Here is a 14,846-nt window from a genome sequence, read left to right on the forward strand (position 1 = left end):
GGTGTTGTGGACAGTTGGGAATGTGAGTCTCACGGGAAGCGTGCAAGGGATAAGTCCCTGCAGTCGCGTTATTCATCTGTGTCCTCGGTGGCTCAGATGAACAGAGCGTCTGCCATGTAAGCAGGAGATCCCGGGTTCGAGTCCCGGTCGGGGTACACATCTTCAGCTGTTCCCATTGAGGTATATCAACAACACCTGTCGCCAGCTGAGGGTTTCCATTAATTATCATTTATTCTAGAGAAGCTGCACGGTCATCAATGGTATCTGTTCTTTCGAGAACAGTTACTATCTTCATATACACTCCTGGAAATGGAAAAAAGAACACATTGACACCGGTGTGTCAGACCCACCATACTTGCTCCGGACACTGCGAGAGGGCTGTACAAGCAATGATCACACGCACGGCACAGTGGACACACCAGGAACCGCGGTGTTGGCCGTCGAATGGCGCTAGCTGCGCAGCATTTGTGCACCGCCGCCGTCAGTGTCAGCCAGTTTGCCGTGGCATACGGAGCTCCATCGCAGTCTTTAACACTGGTAGCATGCCGCGACAGCGTGGACGTGAACCGTATGTGCAGTTGACGGACTTTGAGCGAGGGCGTATAGTGGGCATGCGGGAGGCCGGGTGGACGTACCGCCGAATTGCTCAACACGTGGGGCGTGAGGTCTCCACAGTACATCGATGTTGTCGCCAGTGGTCGGCGGAAGGTGCACGTGCCCGTCGACCTGGGACCGGACCGCAGCGACGCATGGATGCACGCCAAGACCGTAGGATCCTACGCAGTGCCGTAGGGGACCGCACCGCCACTTCCCAGCAAATTAGGGACACTGTTGCTCCTGGGGTATCGGCGAGGACCATTCGCAACCGTCTCCATGAAGCTGGGCTACGGTTCCGCACACCTTTAGGCCGTCTTCCGCTCACGCCCCAACATCATGCAGCCCGCCTCCAGTGGTGTCGCGACAGGCGTGAATGGAGGGACGAATGGAGACGTGTCGTCTTCAGCGATGAGAGTCGCTTCTGCTTTGGTGCCAATGATGGTCGTATGCGTGTTTGGCGCCGTGCAGGTGAGCGCCACAATCAAGACTGCATACGACCGAGGCACACAGGGCCAACACCCGGCATCATGGTGTGGGGAGCGATCTCCTACACTGGCCGTACACCACTGGTGATCGTCGAGGGGACACTGAATAGTGCACGGTACATCCAAACCGTCATCGAACCCATCGTTCTACCATTCCTAGACCGGCAAGGGAACTTGCTGTTCCAACAGGACAATGCACGTCCGCATGTATCCTGTGCCACCCAACGTGCTCTAGAAGGTATAAGTTAACTACCCTGGCCAGCAAGATCTCCGGATCTGTCCCCCATGTAGCATGTTTGGGACTGGATGAAGCGTCGTCTCACGCGGTCTGCACGTCCAGCACGAACGCTGGTCCAACTGAGGCGCCAGGTGGAAATGGCATGGCAAGCCGTTCCACAGGACTACATCCAGCATCTCTACGATCGTCTCCATGGGAGAATAGCAGCCTGCATTGCTGCGAAATGTGGATATACACTGTACTAGTGCCGACATTGTGCATGCTCTGTTGCCTGTGTCTATGTGCCTGTGGTTCTGTCAGTGTGATCATGTGATGTATCTGACCCCAGGAATGTGTCAATAAAGTTTCCCCTTCCTGGGACAATGAATTCACGGTGTTCTTATTTCAATTTCCAGGAGTGTATATGTTTCTGAAACGTCTGGGGATTTTTCGAACCCCAGATACGAATATTGTGCCGATAGATCTTCTCACATGTATGGAACGTTGCTTTGTCAGAGAAAATGAGATTTCCTAGATGCCAGGGGGTTTGCCTGATCCAATCCAGGGTCTCAAAAGCAAATTCGTGGCGAAGCTGCAAGCCGATCTTCTTCAATGACTAGCCGTTTCACTTCAATAATTTGTAATCGTGCAAGAGAAGCTGTTTATGCAGCACCTTGTGAACTGCTGAGTGAGGGATGTTTAGCTCTCGCGATGATTGGAAAACTGACTGATGGGTTCCTTTGGAGCGTTTCTCTGATCTCCTCTACCATTTCAACACAGATTTGTTTTCTGCCAGAATCAGACTGCCTGTTTACGCTCCAAGTGGCTAGAAATTTGTCATAACAAGTCTTAACCGTATTAACATCTGGTGACTCGCTTTGAACTTCACGTCGGAAATCTCATTGTACAGCACTGGGTGATTTCGTTCTCACTTACCACATCACACTTTGATCTCTCTGTTGAGGTGTTGGCATTTCTGGTAATTATTTAAGAGTAATTATTTAACATCTGAAATAAAGAAAAAGAAATCTAATAAATGTAGACAAAACTTACTGAACTGCTTTGCATGATAGAGCCAACAACGAGTATCTACACTGTCGATTTACGAGGATCACTCCAAAGAAATTCATACTATTTTTTTTAAATCCATCTTTTATTCTATATGTGTGAAAGTTTTACAGTGTGTAGATACATCCTTTAGGAACAATATTTTCATTTCTCCACATAATTTCCATTCTTACGCCATCTTGGAACCAGCGCCTGTATACCCGCACGGTAAAATTCTGGACCAACCTGTTCGAGCCACTGTTTGACAGCGTGCACAAGGGAGTCATCATCTTCAAATCTTGTTCCACGAAGAGAGCCTTTCAGTTTCCCAAAGAGATGATAGTCACATGGAGCCAGGTCAGGACTGTAAGGCGGGTGTTTCCATGTTGTCCATCCGAGTTTTGTGATCTCTTCCACGGTTTTTTGACTGACATGTGGCCGTGCATTGTTGGGCAACAGCAAAACATCCTGCTTTTGCCGATGTGGTCTAACACGACTCAGTCGAGCTTGAAGTTTCTTCAGTGTCGTCACATATGCGTCAGAATTTATGGTGGTTCCACTTGGCATTATGTCCACAAGCAAGAGTCCTTCGGAATCGAAGAACAACGTAGCCATAACTTTTCCAGCAGAGGGTGTGGTTTTGAATTTTTTTCTCTTGGGTGAATTTGCATGATGCCACTCCATTGATTGCCTCTTCGTCTCTGGTGGAAAATGATGGAGCCATGTTTCATCACCTGTCACAATTCTTCCAAGAAATTCATCCCCACCATTCTCGAACTGTTCCAAAAGTTTCTTGTTTCTTTGTGAGCCACTGTCAACATCTTGGGAACCCATCTGGCACAAACCTTTTTTAACGCCAACACTTCCTTCCGCCATCGCAATGTAGCGTGACAATTCGTTCACTGTGATGCGTCTGTCAGCAGTCACCAATTCGTTAACTCCCTACACATTGTCTGGAGTGTGTGCAGTATGAGGCCTGCCGCTGCGAGGACAATCCTCAATATTGCCGTGCCTGCTTTCATCACGTAACCTGCTTGCTCACCGACTAACTGTACTGCGATCGACAGCAGCATCTCCATATACCTTTTTCAACCTCTTGTGGATGTTTCCCACTGTCTCGTTTTCACAGCACAGGAATTCTATGACAGCACGTTGCTTCTGACGAACTTCAAGTGTAGCTGCCATCTTGAAGACATGCTGTGACGGCGCCACTCACGGGAACAGATTGAACTAAGTTTGAAAACAAGCGGGAAGGATGAATCTACACACTGTAATACTCCCACACATGGATAATGAAAACTGTATTTTTACAATAACAGTGTGCATTTCTTTTGGAGTGACCCTCGTATATTAATGTGACCACCTGTAAAAAGCGCAAATAACCATATTTTGCTGCGTGGACCTTTGTGAGGCGTGCATGAAAGGTGTCAAAGGTTCTGAGAGGTACTGACAGGGATCTGGAGCCAAGCCAACTCCAGTTCAGTTGCCAGCTGCGATAGGTTTCTCAGTCGAGGAGGTTGAAATCCAGAGGCGTTTGGTGGCCAGGAGAGTACAGTAAAGTCATCGAGGTGCTGTTAGAACCACGCACATATACCGCGAGCTGTGCGACACGTCGCGTTGTCCTGCTGGTAGATGCCATCGTGCCGAAGAAACACAAACTGCATGTACGGGTGGAAATGGTCCCAAACGATAGATGTATACTTGTGTTGATCCACTGTGCCCTTGAGAATGACGAGATCACCCGGGAATGCCACGAAGACATCCCCCAGGCAATAACTGTTGCAGACTTTGACGCTGTACACGCCAACAGCCATCTGTCCGATGGAGCACAAAACGTGATTCATCTGAAAAGGCCACCTGTCACCACTCGGTGGAGGTCAAGTTGTGATATTGGTGTGCAAATTCCGGCCTTTGTCGCCGGCGAACAGCAGACGACATGGGTGCAGTAACCATCTACTTTATATATCCTCCACTGCTAGTGCTGCCAGCTGCAGTATGTGATTGTTTATTTACGTTGCCGTCGAGCATAAGCGTTCTTAACATTAGTGAAGTGTTTCCCACGAAGAAAGAGGAAAACGATATTCATTTTCATTTACAAGTTGGTAGGATAGCCATCACACAAATTTAAATATATGCATGTTAAAGTACATGAAACACTTCCTTTGCTGTTCCAGCCATGTCTGAGAAGTCTGTGTGTGTGTTTGTGTGTGTGTGTATGTTTTTTTTTTTTTTTACTGGTATGCCTGCTTTGAAGCTGACGAAAAGCATTGTAGTCCATGTTTTATTACTTTGTTTCAGTATAGAACTGTTTCAGTTGTGAAGCCATGGCTGATGTGAGCTTGCATTGGCACACTTTTGAGCATGTGTGTCGATGCAACGACGCCACAGATAGGGTGACAAGTGACAGTGATGGGGTGTGTCTGAAGGTCGCTTTGGCGAGGTCCCAACTTACAAAGAAACCCTGTTCGACTTGGACAAACGTGCTTTTGTTTGAGCCAGTGTTGAAAGCAGACAGCATAGAGAGCGTAAGAGAACGTTTGCAGCAGTAGCTCGACTAATTGGCAATCTCTAATGAAATCCATTCGCCAAAGAGCAGCTCATCTTCAAGTACCTCGATCGGAAATGCATGACGACATTTAGAAATTTTATGGAAACGAAAGTATTTGGACTGATTTTTGTGAACTAATTATCTGACAACGATGTCTAGTGTGCAGGAGAAATATCACTGGAGTGCCGTAATCTGTGAGTGTCGCCATCATTAAACTGGAACTGTCTCATGACTTTGGGATAACGCTGTTTGTTTACGCTTTCTGCAGACATCGAAACTTTAATATTACGCGTGTTTGCTGCAGTTTTACCATGAGTTTATTGGTAACAGCAATGGCGAATTACGGATATTTGAACGTATAGGCTGAACATAATTTATTTTGAAGTATCACACACATTATGTTTGTGTTATATAACTACTTAGATGTATTCTGCTGGTTGGAATAAATGTTTTCAGTCTGTTATTATATGTGCAAAATGGGATTTTGCACACTAGAGAAGAAAAATGGTGTGTGTGTGTGTTTAATAACAACTCTTTAAAGTGCAGAAAACTGAAAATAAATAAAAAATTACACTTGTACTAAGAGCAATGTGAAATAAAAATTTGCTAACTACTGGTAAATGAAACCTTGTAAATATTAAAAACTCTATTGGCCGAAATTTTAGCATTTACCTTAGATTTCATTTTCGGCAGAAGTCTGGTAAAGAACGCTTAATTTATTTATTTTTATCGCAACATTGGCTACCTCAAATAAGTCAGTAAGAAATCAACAGACTGAGAATGAATGATAACTTTTAGGACAAAATCAGTGGCTATGGTGAATTTTTCCTTGAGCTTATTGCCCTCACCATGTGATAAACAAGTATTGGTAATCCCTTAATGTGTGTTTTCTCCTCTTGATGCTATTATATTGGTCTGTGACTCAAGAGGCAACAGTTCAGGCTCTCTCTCTCTCTCTCTCTCTCTCTCTCTCTGAGTGTGTGTGTGTGTGTGTGTGTGTGTGTGTCAGTAACCAAGACAACCAAATTATTGAATGTTTTAAGAGCAACTGCTTCAACAGTCATGACAGTCTACACAAAACATGAAAAGACATCGTCATGTAAACGTAATAGTGCGCGCAAATCAAAATCAAGTGACAGAGATCGTCGTACGCTAACACGAATTGTGTCAAAACAACGCAAAACTACGGCGGCTAAAGTGACTGCAGAGCTCAATGGCCATCTTCAAGACCCTGTTTCTATCGACACTGTCCGCCGAGAACTCCATAAAGCGAATATTCATGGACGAGCTGCTATACCGAAACCTTTAGTGACGAACACCAACGAAAAGAACCGCATAACATGATGCCAGGAGCATAAATCCTGGATGGCTGATCAGCTGAAAAACAACGTACGATCCGACGAGTCAACGTTTCCGTTATTTTCAACATAGGGCCGGGTTTACTTCTGGAGAATGTCAAAAGAAGCCTACAATCCTGATTGCCTGATTCCAATGGTTAAGCATGGAGGTGGAAGTGTGGTGGTGTGGGTGTTCTGCTGGTCCCATCATTACTCTCAAAGGCCGTGTTACAACCAACATTTTTGGTGATCCGGTGCACCCCATGATTCAAATGTTGGTCCCCAACAATGATGCCATATTTCAGGACGATAACGCACCGATTCACTCAGCCAGGGCAGTACAGTCATGGTATGAGGAGGATGCAGCTGAACTGCAGCGTCTTCCCTGGTCAGCACAGTCCCAGGACTTGGACATTATCGAACCCTTGTGGGCGGTATTGGAGCACAGACTCCGGGGCAGATCTTTGTCTCCCTTGTCACTACAGGAGTTAGAAGAGGTTGTGACCAAAGAGTGGCATAACATTCCACTGCAGAGTATGCAAACATTATACGCCATTATTCCAAGAAGACTCACAGCTGTATTATGGGCAAATGGGGGTCCAGAACTTTATTAATAAACCACTCTCAAGTAAGTACAGGGATTCATATTACTTTTCAACCCATATATATATATATATATATATATATATATATATATATATATATATATATATATATATATATATATACTGGGTGATCAAAAAGTCAGTATAAATTTGAAAATTGAATAAATCACGGAATAATGTAGATAGAGAGGTACAAATTGACACACATGCTTGGAATGACATAGGGTTTTATTAGAACCAAAAAAATACAAACGTTCAAAAAATGTCCGACAGATGGCGCTTGATCTGATCAGAACAGCAATAATTAGCATAACAAAAAGTAAGACAAAGCAAAGATGATGTTCTATACAGGAAATGCTCAAAATGTCCATCATCATTCGTCAACAATAGCTGTAGTCGAGGAATAATGTTGTGAACAGCACTGTAAAGCATATCCAGAGTTATGGTGAGGCATTGGCGTCGGATGTTGTCTTTCAGCATCCCTAAAGATGTCGGTCGATCACGATACACTTGCGACTTCAGGTAACCCCAAAACCAATAATCGCACGGACTGAGGTCTGGGGACCTGGGAGGCCAAGCATGACGAAAGTCGCGGCTGAGCACACGATCATCACCAAACGACGCGCGCAAGAGATCTTTCACGCGTCTAGCAATATGGGGTGTTTTTTTGTTGTAATAAAACCCCATGTTATTCCAAGCATGTGTGTCGATTTTTACCTATCTATCTACATTATTCCATGGTTTATTAAGTTATCAAATTTGTACTGACTTTTTGATCACCCGGTATATATAGTTTTAAATTGTTCTTTTCACTGGAGGTTAAGATACATCAATTTTTCTTATTTGAACTTGACTGCATTGGACCTGCAAGCTCCCCTTAACAAGAAAACTGTTGTCAGTGGTTGAACACAAGGGGGAGTTCATAATAACGTGACAGTGTAGTGTATACAGAGTATTGTTACTGATGAACCTATTTCTGAGTTGTGACAGTTGTGGTAGAATCGGTGTAAGAAGATTCCTGACAACTGGCAGCAGCAGAATGTAGAAACAACAGTCATCTACAGAGCTGCGGCAACACTGAGGCATTACATTAGAGATGTGTACAGAATCGCTTTACGTGGTTGGTTGATGTAAATGTGCGAAGTGACTGCGCCATGTCCACGGTAGCTGTCAGGTATCTTCTTTCACTGACTCTGCTATTGACTCATCGTGATGCCTGAGTTGTGCCCTCCATTTGGCAGGTCCTGTCCACTGGCCGAGTACGTTCCCTGAATGCGGTGGCAGAGCGCAGAGCCCTTTGGACATCGACATAAGTCAAACCGAGTCCCTCGATATCCAGACACCCCTGGAGGTCCCAGATTTGATGTGGTCTTCATATCAATTTAAGATATTGAATAATGGCCACACAGGTAAGCAACCTCTTCTTCCTAAAGCCTTGTTGACACAGAGACGCTGCTGTGTGAAACTGAGTTCAAAAGCCGTGCTGTTAGCCATTGCATCTGCATTTCTACAACTAGCTACAAAAAAAAAAAAAAAAAAAAAAAAAAATTGCGTCTGTATTTCTACAACTAGCTACAAAAAAAAAATAATAATAATTTAAGTAAATGTGGATGAGTAACAAAAACAAACCTATAACGTTTGAATACGGCACTAGTAGTGTACCGCTTCACCACAGTCACACCGTTTAAATATCTCAATGTAACACTACAAAGCGTTATGCAGCGAAATGAGCATGTGAGAATTGTGAGGCTGGTCCTGGCGGAGGTTCGAGTCCTCCCTCGGGCATGGGTGTGTGTTTGTCCGTAGGATAATTTAGGTTAAGTAGTGTGTAAGTTTAGGTACTGATGACCTTAACAGTTAAGTCCCATAAGATTTCACAGACATTTGAACATTTTTTGACAATTGTGGTAGGGAAGGCTAATGATTGACTTCAGTATATTTAGAGAATTTTGGGAAAGAGTGGTTCATCTCTAAACGACACCACACATAGGACGCTAGTGGGACCTGTTCTTGAGTAATGCTCGAGCGTTTGGGATTAGCACCAGGTTGGAATCAGGGGAAGACATCGAAGCAATTCAGAGGCGGGCTCCTAGATTCAAACAACACGCAAGTATTGAGGGGATACTTTGGTAACTCAAATTGGAACCCCTGGAGGAAAGACGACATTCTTTTCGAAGAACGCTGTTGAGAAAAATTTAGAGAACCAGCATTTGAAGCTGACTGCAGAACGATTCCACTGCCATCAACATACATTTTGGGTAAGGACAGCGAAGATACCAGAAATCAGGGCTTGTACAGAGGCATAAGGGCAGTCGTTTTTCCCTAGTTCTATTTGCGAGTGGAACAGGAAAGGAAACGACTACCTGTGGTACAGGGTACTCTCCGCCAAGCACCATACGGTGGCTTGCGGAATATGAACGTAGGTGTTGATGCAGATGTACACCTGCACGGCCTGCAGTGGCGGATGTAATTGCCAAAACTGCTTAGTTCCACAACTTTCCATCTTTCACGACACAGAACGTATCAGTTGCGTACACTACATGAGCAAAAGTATCCGGACACCTGACTGAAAATGACTTACAAGTTCGTGGCGGCCTCCATCGGTAATGCTGGAATTCAATATGGTGTTGGCCCTCCCTTAGCCTTGATGACAGTTTCCACTCTCACGGGCATACGTTCAATCAGGAGCTGGAAGGTTTCTTGGTGAATGGCAGCCCATTCTTCACGGAGTGCTGCACTGAGGACAGGCATCGCTGTCGGTCAGTGAGGCCTGACACAAAGTCGGCGTTCCAAAACATCCAGACGTGTTCTATAGGATTCAGGTCAGGACTCTGTGCAGGCCAGTATATTAAAGGGATTTTATTGTCGTGTAACCACCCCGCCACAGGATGTGCATTATGAACAGGTGCTTGATCGTGTTAAAAGATGCAATCGCCATCCCCGAATTGCTCTTCAACAGTGGGAAGCAAGAAGGTGCTTAAAACATCAATGTAGGCCTGTGCTGTGAAAGTGCGATGCAAAACAACAAGGGATGGAAGCTCCCTCCATGAAAAACACGACCACACCATAACACAACTGCCTCCGAATTTTACTGTTGGCATTACACACGCTGGGAGATGATGTTCACCGCGCATTCACCAACCCACACCCTGCCATCGGGTCGCCACATTGTGTACCGTGGTTCGTCACTCCGCACAACGTTTCCCACTGTTGAGTCGTCCAATGGTTACGCTCCTTACACCAAGCGAGGCGGTGTTTGGCATTTACCGACGTGTTGTGTGGCTTATGAGCAGCCTCTCGACCATGAAATCCAAGTTTTCTCAAAAAAAAAAAAAAAAAAAAAAAAAAGGTTCAAATGGCTCTGGGCACTATGGGACTCAACTGCTGAGGTCATTAGTCCCCTAGAACTTAGAACTAGTTAAACCTAACTAACCTAAGGACATCGCAAACATCCATGCCCGAGGCAGGATTCGAACCTGCGACCGTAGCGGTCCAAGTTTTCTCACCTCCCGCCTAACTGTCATAGTACTTCAGTGGATCCTGATGCAGTTTGGAATTCCTGTGTGTCGGTCTGGGCAGATGTCTGCCTATTACACATTACGTCCCTCTTCAGCTGTCGGCGGTCTCTGTCAGTCAACAGACTAGTTCGGCCTGAATGCTTTTGCGCTGTACGTGTCACTTCACGTTTCTACTTCACTATCACGTCGGAAACAGTGGGCATAGGGATGTTTAGGAGTGTGGAGATCTCGAGTGCAGACGTATGACACAAGTGACACCCAATCACCTGACCACGGCCGAAGTCTGTGAGTTCCGTGGAGCGCCCCATTCTGCTCTCTGACGATGTCTAATGACTACTGAGGTCGCTGATATGGAGTACCTGGCAGTAGGTGGCAGCACAATACTGCTAATATGAAAAACGTATGTTTTTTGGGATGTGCAGGTACTTTTGATCATATGATGTATGTTAATGGGTTACACCACGAAACATTTTGTGTAGGACGTTAACGGTAATCATTACAAGAAGAAAGTCTGGCGCAGTGCTGTACCTGAGACAATTCTTCTTGGTATGAGCACTGAACGATTGACGACGTCAGCGTTGCTGACCAAAATACACTCTCTGATCAGAAGGCTCTGGACAACTATTAGTGAATATTGATGTGGGGCGTGCGGCCACCCTTCGCCTTTAGGACAACTTGAACTCTGCTGAGGACTCTTCAGTGAGGTGTCTGAATGTCTACGGAGGAATGGCAGCCCATTCTTCATCAGGGGCCAAAACTGGAGACGGTGTTGGACGCTAGCGTCGGAGCGAAGTAGACGTTGTAACTCACCCAAGAGGTGTTGCATTGTGTTCAGACTGGGCTCTGGGCAGGCCATGCCATTTCAGGAATGTTACTGCCTACAGATCATTGGCTCATGGATGCTGCTGCATGACAGGCGCATTGTCATGCTGAAAGAAGCAAACATCATATCCGCACCGTTCCTCTACTACGAGGGCAGTTCAATAAGTAATGCAACACATTTTTTTTCTCGGCCAATTTTGGTTGAAAAAACCGGAAATTTCTTGTGGAATATTTTCAAACATTCCTGCTTCGTCTCGTATAGTTTCATTGACTTCCGACAGGTGGCAGCGCTGTACGGAGCTGTTAAAATGGCGTCTGTAACGGATGTGCGTTGCAAGCAACGGGCAGTGATCGAGTTTCTTTTGGCGGAAAACCAGGGCATCTCAAATATTCATAGGCGCTTGCAGAATGTCTACGGTGATCTGGCAGTGGACAAAAGCACGGTGAGTCGTTGGGCAAAGCGCGTGTCATCATCGCCGCAAGGTCAAGCAAGACTGTCTGATCTCCCGCGTGCGGACCGGCCGTGCACAGCTGTGACTCCTGCAATGGCGGAGCGTGCGAACACACTCGTTCGAGATGATCGACGGATCACCATCAAACAACTCAGTGCTCAACTTGACATTTCTGTTGGTAGTGCTGTCACAATTGTTCACCAGTTGGGATATTCAAAGGTTTGTTCCCGCTGGGTCCCTCGTTGTATAACCGAACACCATAAAGAGCAAAGGAGAACCATCTGTGCGGAATTGCTTGCTCGTCATGTGGCTGAGGGTGACAATTTCTTGTCGAAGATTGTTACAGGCGATGAAACATGGGTTCATCACTTCGAACCTGAAACAAAACGGCAATCAATGGAGTGGCGCCACACCCACTCCCCTACCAAGAAAAAGTTTAAAGCCATACCCTCAGCCGGTAAAGTCATGGTTACAGTCTTCTGGGACGCTGAAGGGGTTATTCTGTTCGATGTCCTTCCCCATGGTAAAACGATCAACTCTGAAGTGTATTGTGCTACTCTTCAGAATTTGAAGAAACGACTTCAGCGTGTTCGTAGGCACAAAAATCTGAACGAACTTCTCCTTCTTCATGACAACGCAAGACCTCACACAAGTCTTCGCACCCGAGAGGAGCTCACAAAACTTCAGTGGACTGTTCTTCCTCATGCACCCTACAGCCCCGATCTCGCACCGTCGTATTTCCATATGTTTGGCCCAATGAAGGACGCAATCCGTGGGAGGCACTACGCGGATGATGAAGAAGTTATTGATGCAGTACGACGTTGGCTCCGACATCGACCAGTGGAATGGTACCGTGCAGACATACAGGCCCTCATTTCAAAGTGGCGTAAGGCCGTAGCATTGAATGGAGATTACGTTGAAAAATAGTGTTGTGCAGCTAAAAGATTGGGGAATAACCTGGTGTATTTCAATGCTGAATAAAACAACCCCTGTTTCAGAAAAAAATGTGTTGCATTACTTATTGAACTGCCCTCGTAAATGCTGTACAGAATGCTATGACACATGTTCGCCAGCCGCTGTGACCGAACGGTTCTAGGCAATGCAGTCTGGAGCCGAGCGACCGCTACGGTCGCAGGTTCGAATCCTGCCTCGGGCATGGATGTGTGTGTTGTCCTTAGGTTAGTTAGGTTTAAGTAGTTCGAAGTTCTAGGGGACTGATGACCTGAGAAGTTAAGTCCCATAGTGCTCAGAGCCATTTGAACCATTTGAAAACATGTTCATATTCTTCTTCACTCTGCCTTTCCTTAAGCACAACAAAAAGACCAATCCTTAACCATGAAAAACGCCCCCATACTGTAACATCATCTCCTCTTTATTCCGCTGTTGTCATTGCATGTGACAGCATGTAACATTCTCGAGGGTCTGGTCGAACCAAAGCACTTCAGTCACAGTGCCACAGGATATAGCGTGATTCACCACTGGAAATATTCGTTTCCTGTCATTCACTGACCGCTGGCGTCGCCCTTTGCACCACCTCAAACACCACTTGACGCTGACTGCAGAAACGTACGTGTCATTAGGAGCTCCTCGACACTGTGCCACATTCTTTTCAACTCCCTGCGCTCACTCATTGTGTTAGCTGGACTGCTGGCGGCACTTTGAAACTCAGGAGTGGTTCCTCGCGCTGATTTAGTGCTATTTTTTACAATTACCCTCCGGAATGCTCAACGCTCACGGTCCGTCAGTGTGTGCCCGGTGTCGGCTCAACTGTGATCGTTCCTTCCCGTTTCCACTTCTCGCTCACATCACCAGCAGCAGAAGACTTTGGCAGCTTTAGAAGGGTTGAGATGTTCCAGACAGATTTGTTACTCAGATGACATCCAATGACCAGACCATGTTCCGAGACACTGAGCACTGCTGATCGACCCATTCTGCTATCTTGGCTCCTCTGATGACAATACGACACTCCCCGCCACCTTCTGTACTGGCGAGTCCGCCTCTCATCCCAACTTGAAGCAGTTCTGCCTTCCACAGGGGTGTCCGGAAACGTTTACGCAGTGTTGTAGAATCTGTAAGAAATAATAAAACTTACAAGTTTAATGAAGATTCTTTACAGCAGCTGAGAAGCTCATCTGCATAAGCCAGCACGGTTTGAGGAAACAGCGGTCATGCGAGACACAGCTGGTCCTCTTTGTGCATGATATACAACAGGCTCTAGATACCGGCTCCCAGGTTGATGCCATATTTCTCGACTTTCGAAAGGCGTTCGACTCAGTTCCGCACTGTTGCTTGCTCCAAAAAGTGCGCGCTTACTGTCTATCCGATGACATATGCTGTTGGATAGCAAGTTTTCTAACAGACAGAGAGCAGTATGTCGACTTCAACAGAAACAAGCGTACCATCAGGTGTGCCCCAGGGCAGCGTATTAGGTCCGCAGCTTTTTACGATTTACATAAACGATCTGGTTGATGGTATTGACAGCGGCATTAGACTGTTTGCCGATGATGCTGTAGTCTACAGAAAAGTAGTATCACACGAAAGTTCTGAACAAATCACTTAGGATTTACAGAAAATAAATGCGTGGTGTAAAGACTGGCAGTCATCTCTCAATATTAGAGAGTGTAACCTACTGCATATAACAAGGTGAAAATCCCCAGTGATGTACGAGAACAAAATAAATGCCCATTGTTTGGAAGCGGTAACATTCGTCAAGTATCTGGGCGTGACTATTCGAAATGATATCAAATGGAATGATCAGATTACACAAGTAACGGGCAAGGCGAACTCTAGATTGCGGTTTATTGGTAGAATCGTGAAGCGATGCAGTCCTTCAACGAAGGAAATTGCTTACAATACGTTAGTTCGTCCACTCTTGGAGTATTGTTCATCTGTATGGGACCCTTACCAGTTGGTCTGATTCAGAAGATTGAAAAGGTCCAAAGAAGAGCGGCAAGATTCGTGACTGGTACATTTAGCCATCGCGAGAGCGTTACAAATCTCATAGAAAGTTTGAAGTGGGACACACTTTCAGATAGATGGCGCGCTAAACAGAAGGGGCTGGTCACTAAATTCTGAAATCCGATCTTCACCGAGGATGTAGAGTATATATTATTACCATCAACTTTCAAATCGCGCAATGGTCAACATTCAAAGATAAGGGAAATTAGAGCTCGTACTGAGGCGTTCAGACAGTCGTTTATCCCTCGCGCGATCTGCGA

General features: G+C 45.7%; 1 protein-coding gene across 2 annotated transcripts in view; it reads left to right on the forward strand.

The window, feature by feature from the left end:
• LOC126428298 (carbonic anhydrase 1-like) overlaps nucleotides 1-14,846 on the forward strand; it is a 217,305-nt gene that overhangs the window by 141,707 nt on the left and 60,752 nt on the right. For both annotated transcript variants that reach the window (XM_050090220.1, XM_050090221.1), the window contains exon 6: nucleotides 8,078-8,245. In XM_050090220.1, the coding sequence (XP_049946177.1) occupies nucleotides 8,078-8,245 (168 nt within the window). The remainder of the gene's footprint in view (nucleotides 1-8,077; nucleotides 8,246-14,846) is intronic.

The sequence above is a fragment of the Schistocerca serialis genome, chromosome 12 (assembly GCF_023864345.2).
Source record: "Schistocerca serialis cubense isolate TAMUIC-IGC-003099 chromosome 12, iqSchSeri2.2, whole genome shotgun sequence".
NCBI lineage: Eukaryota > Metazoa > Arthropoda > Insecta > Orthoptera > Acrididae > Schistocerca > Schistocerca serialis.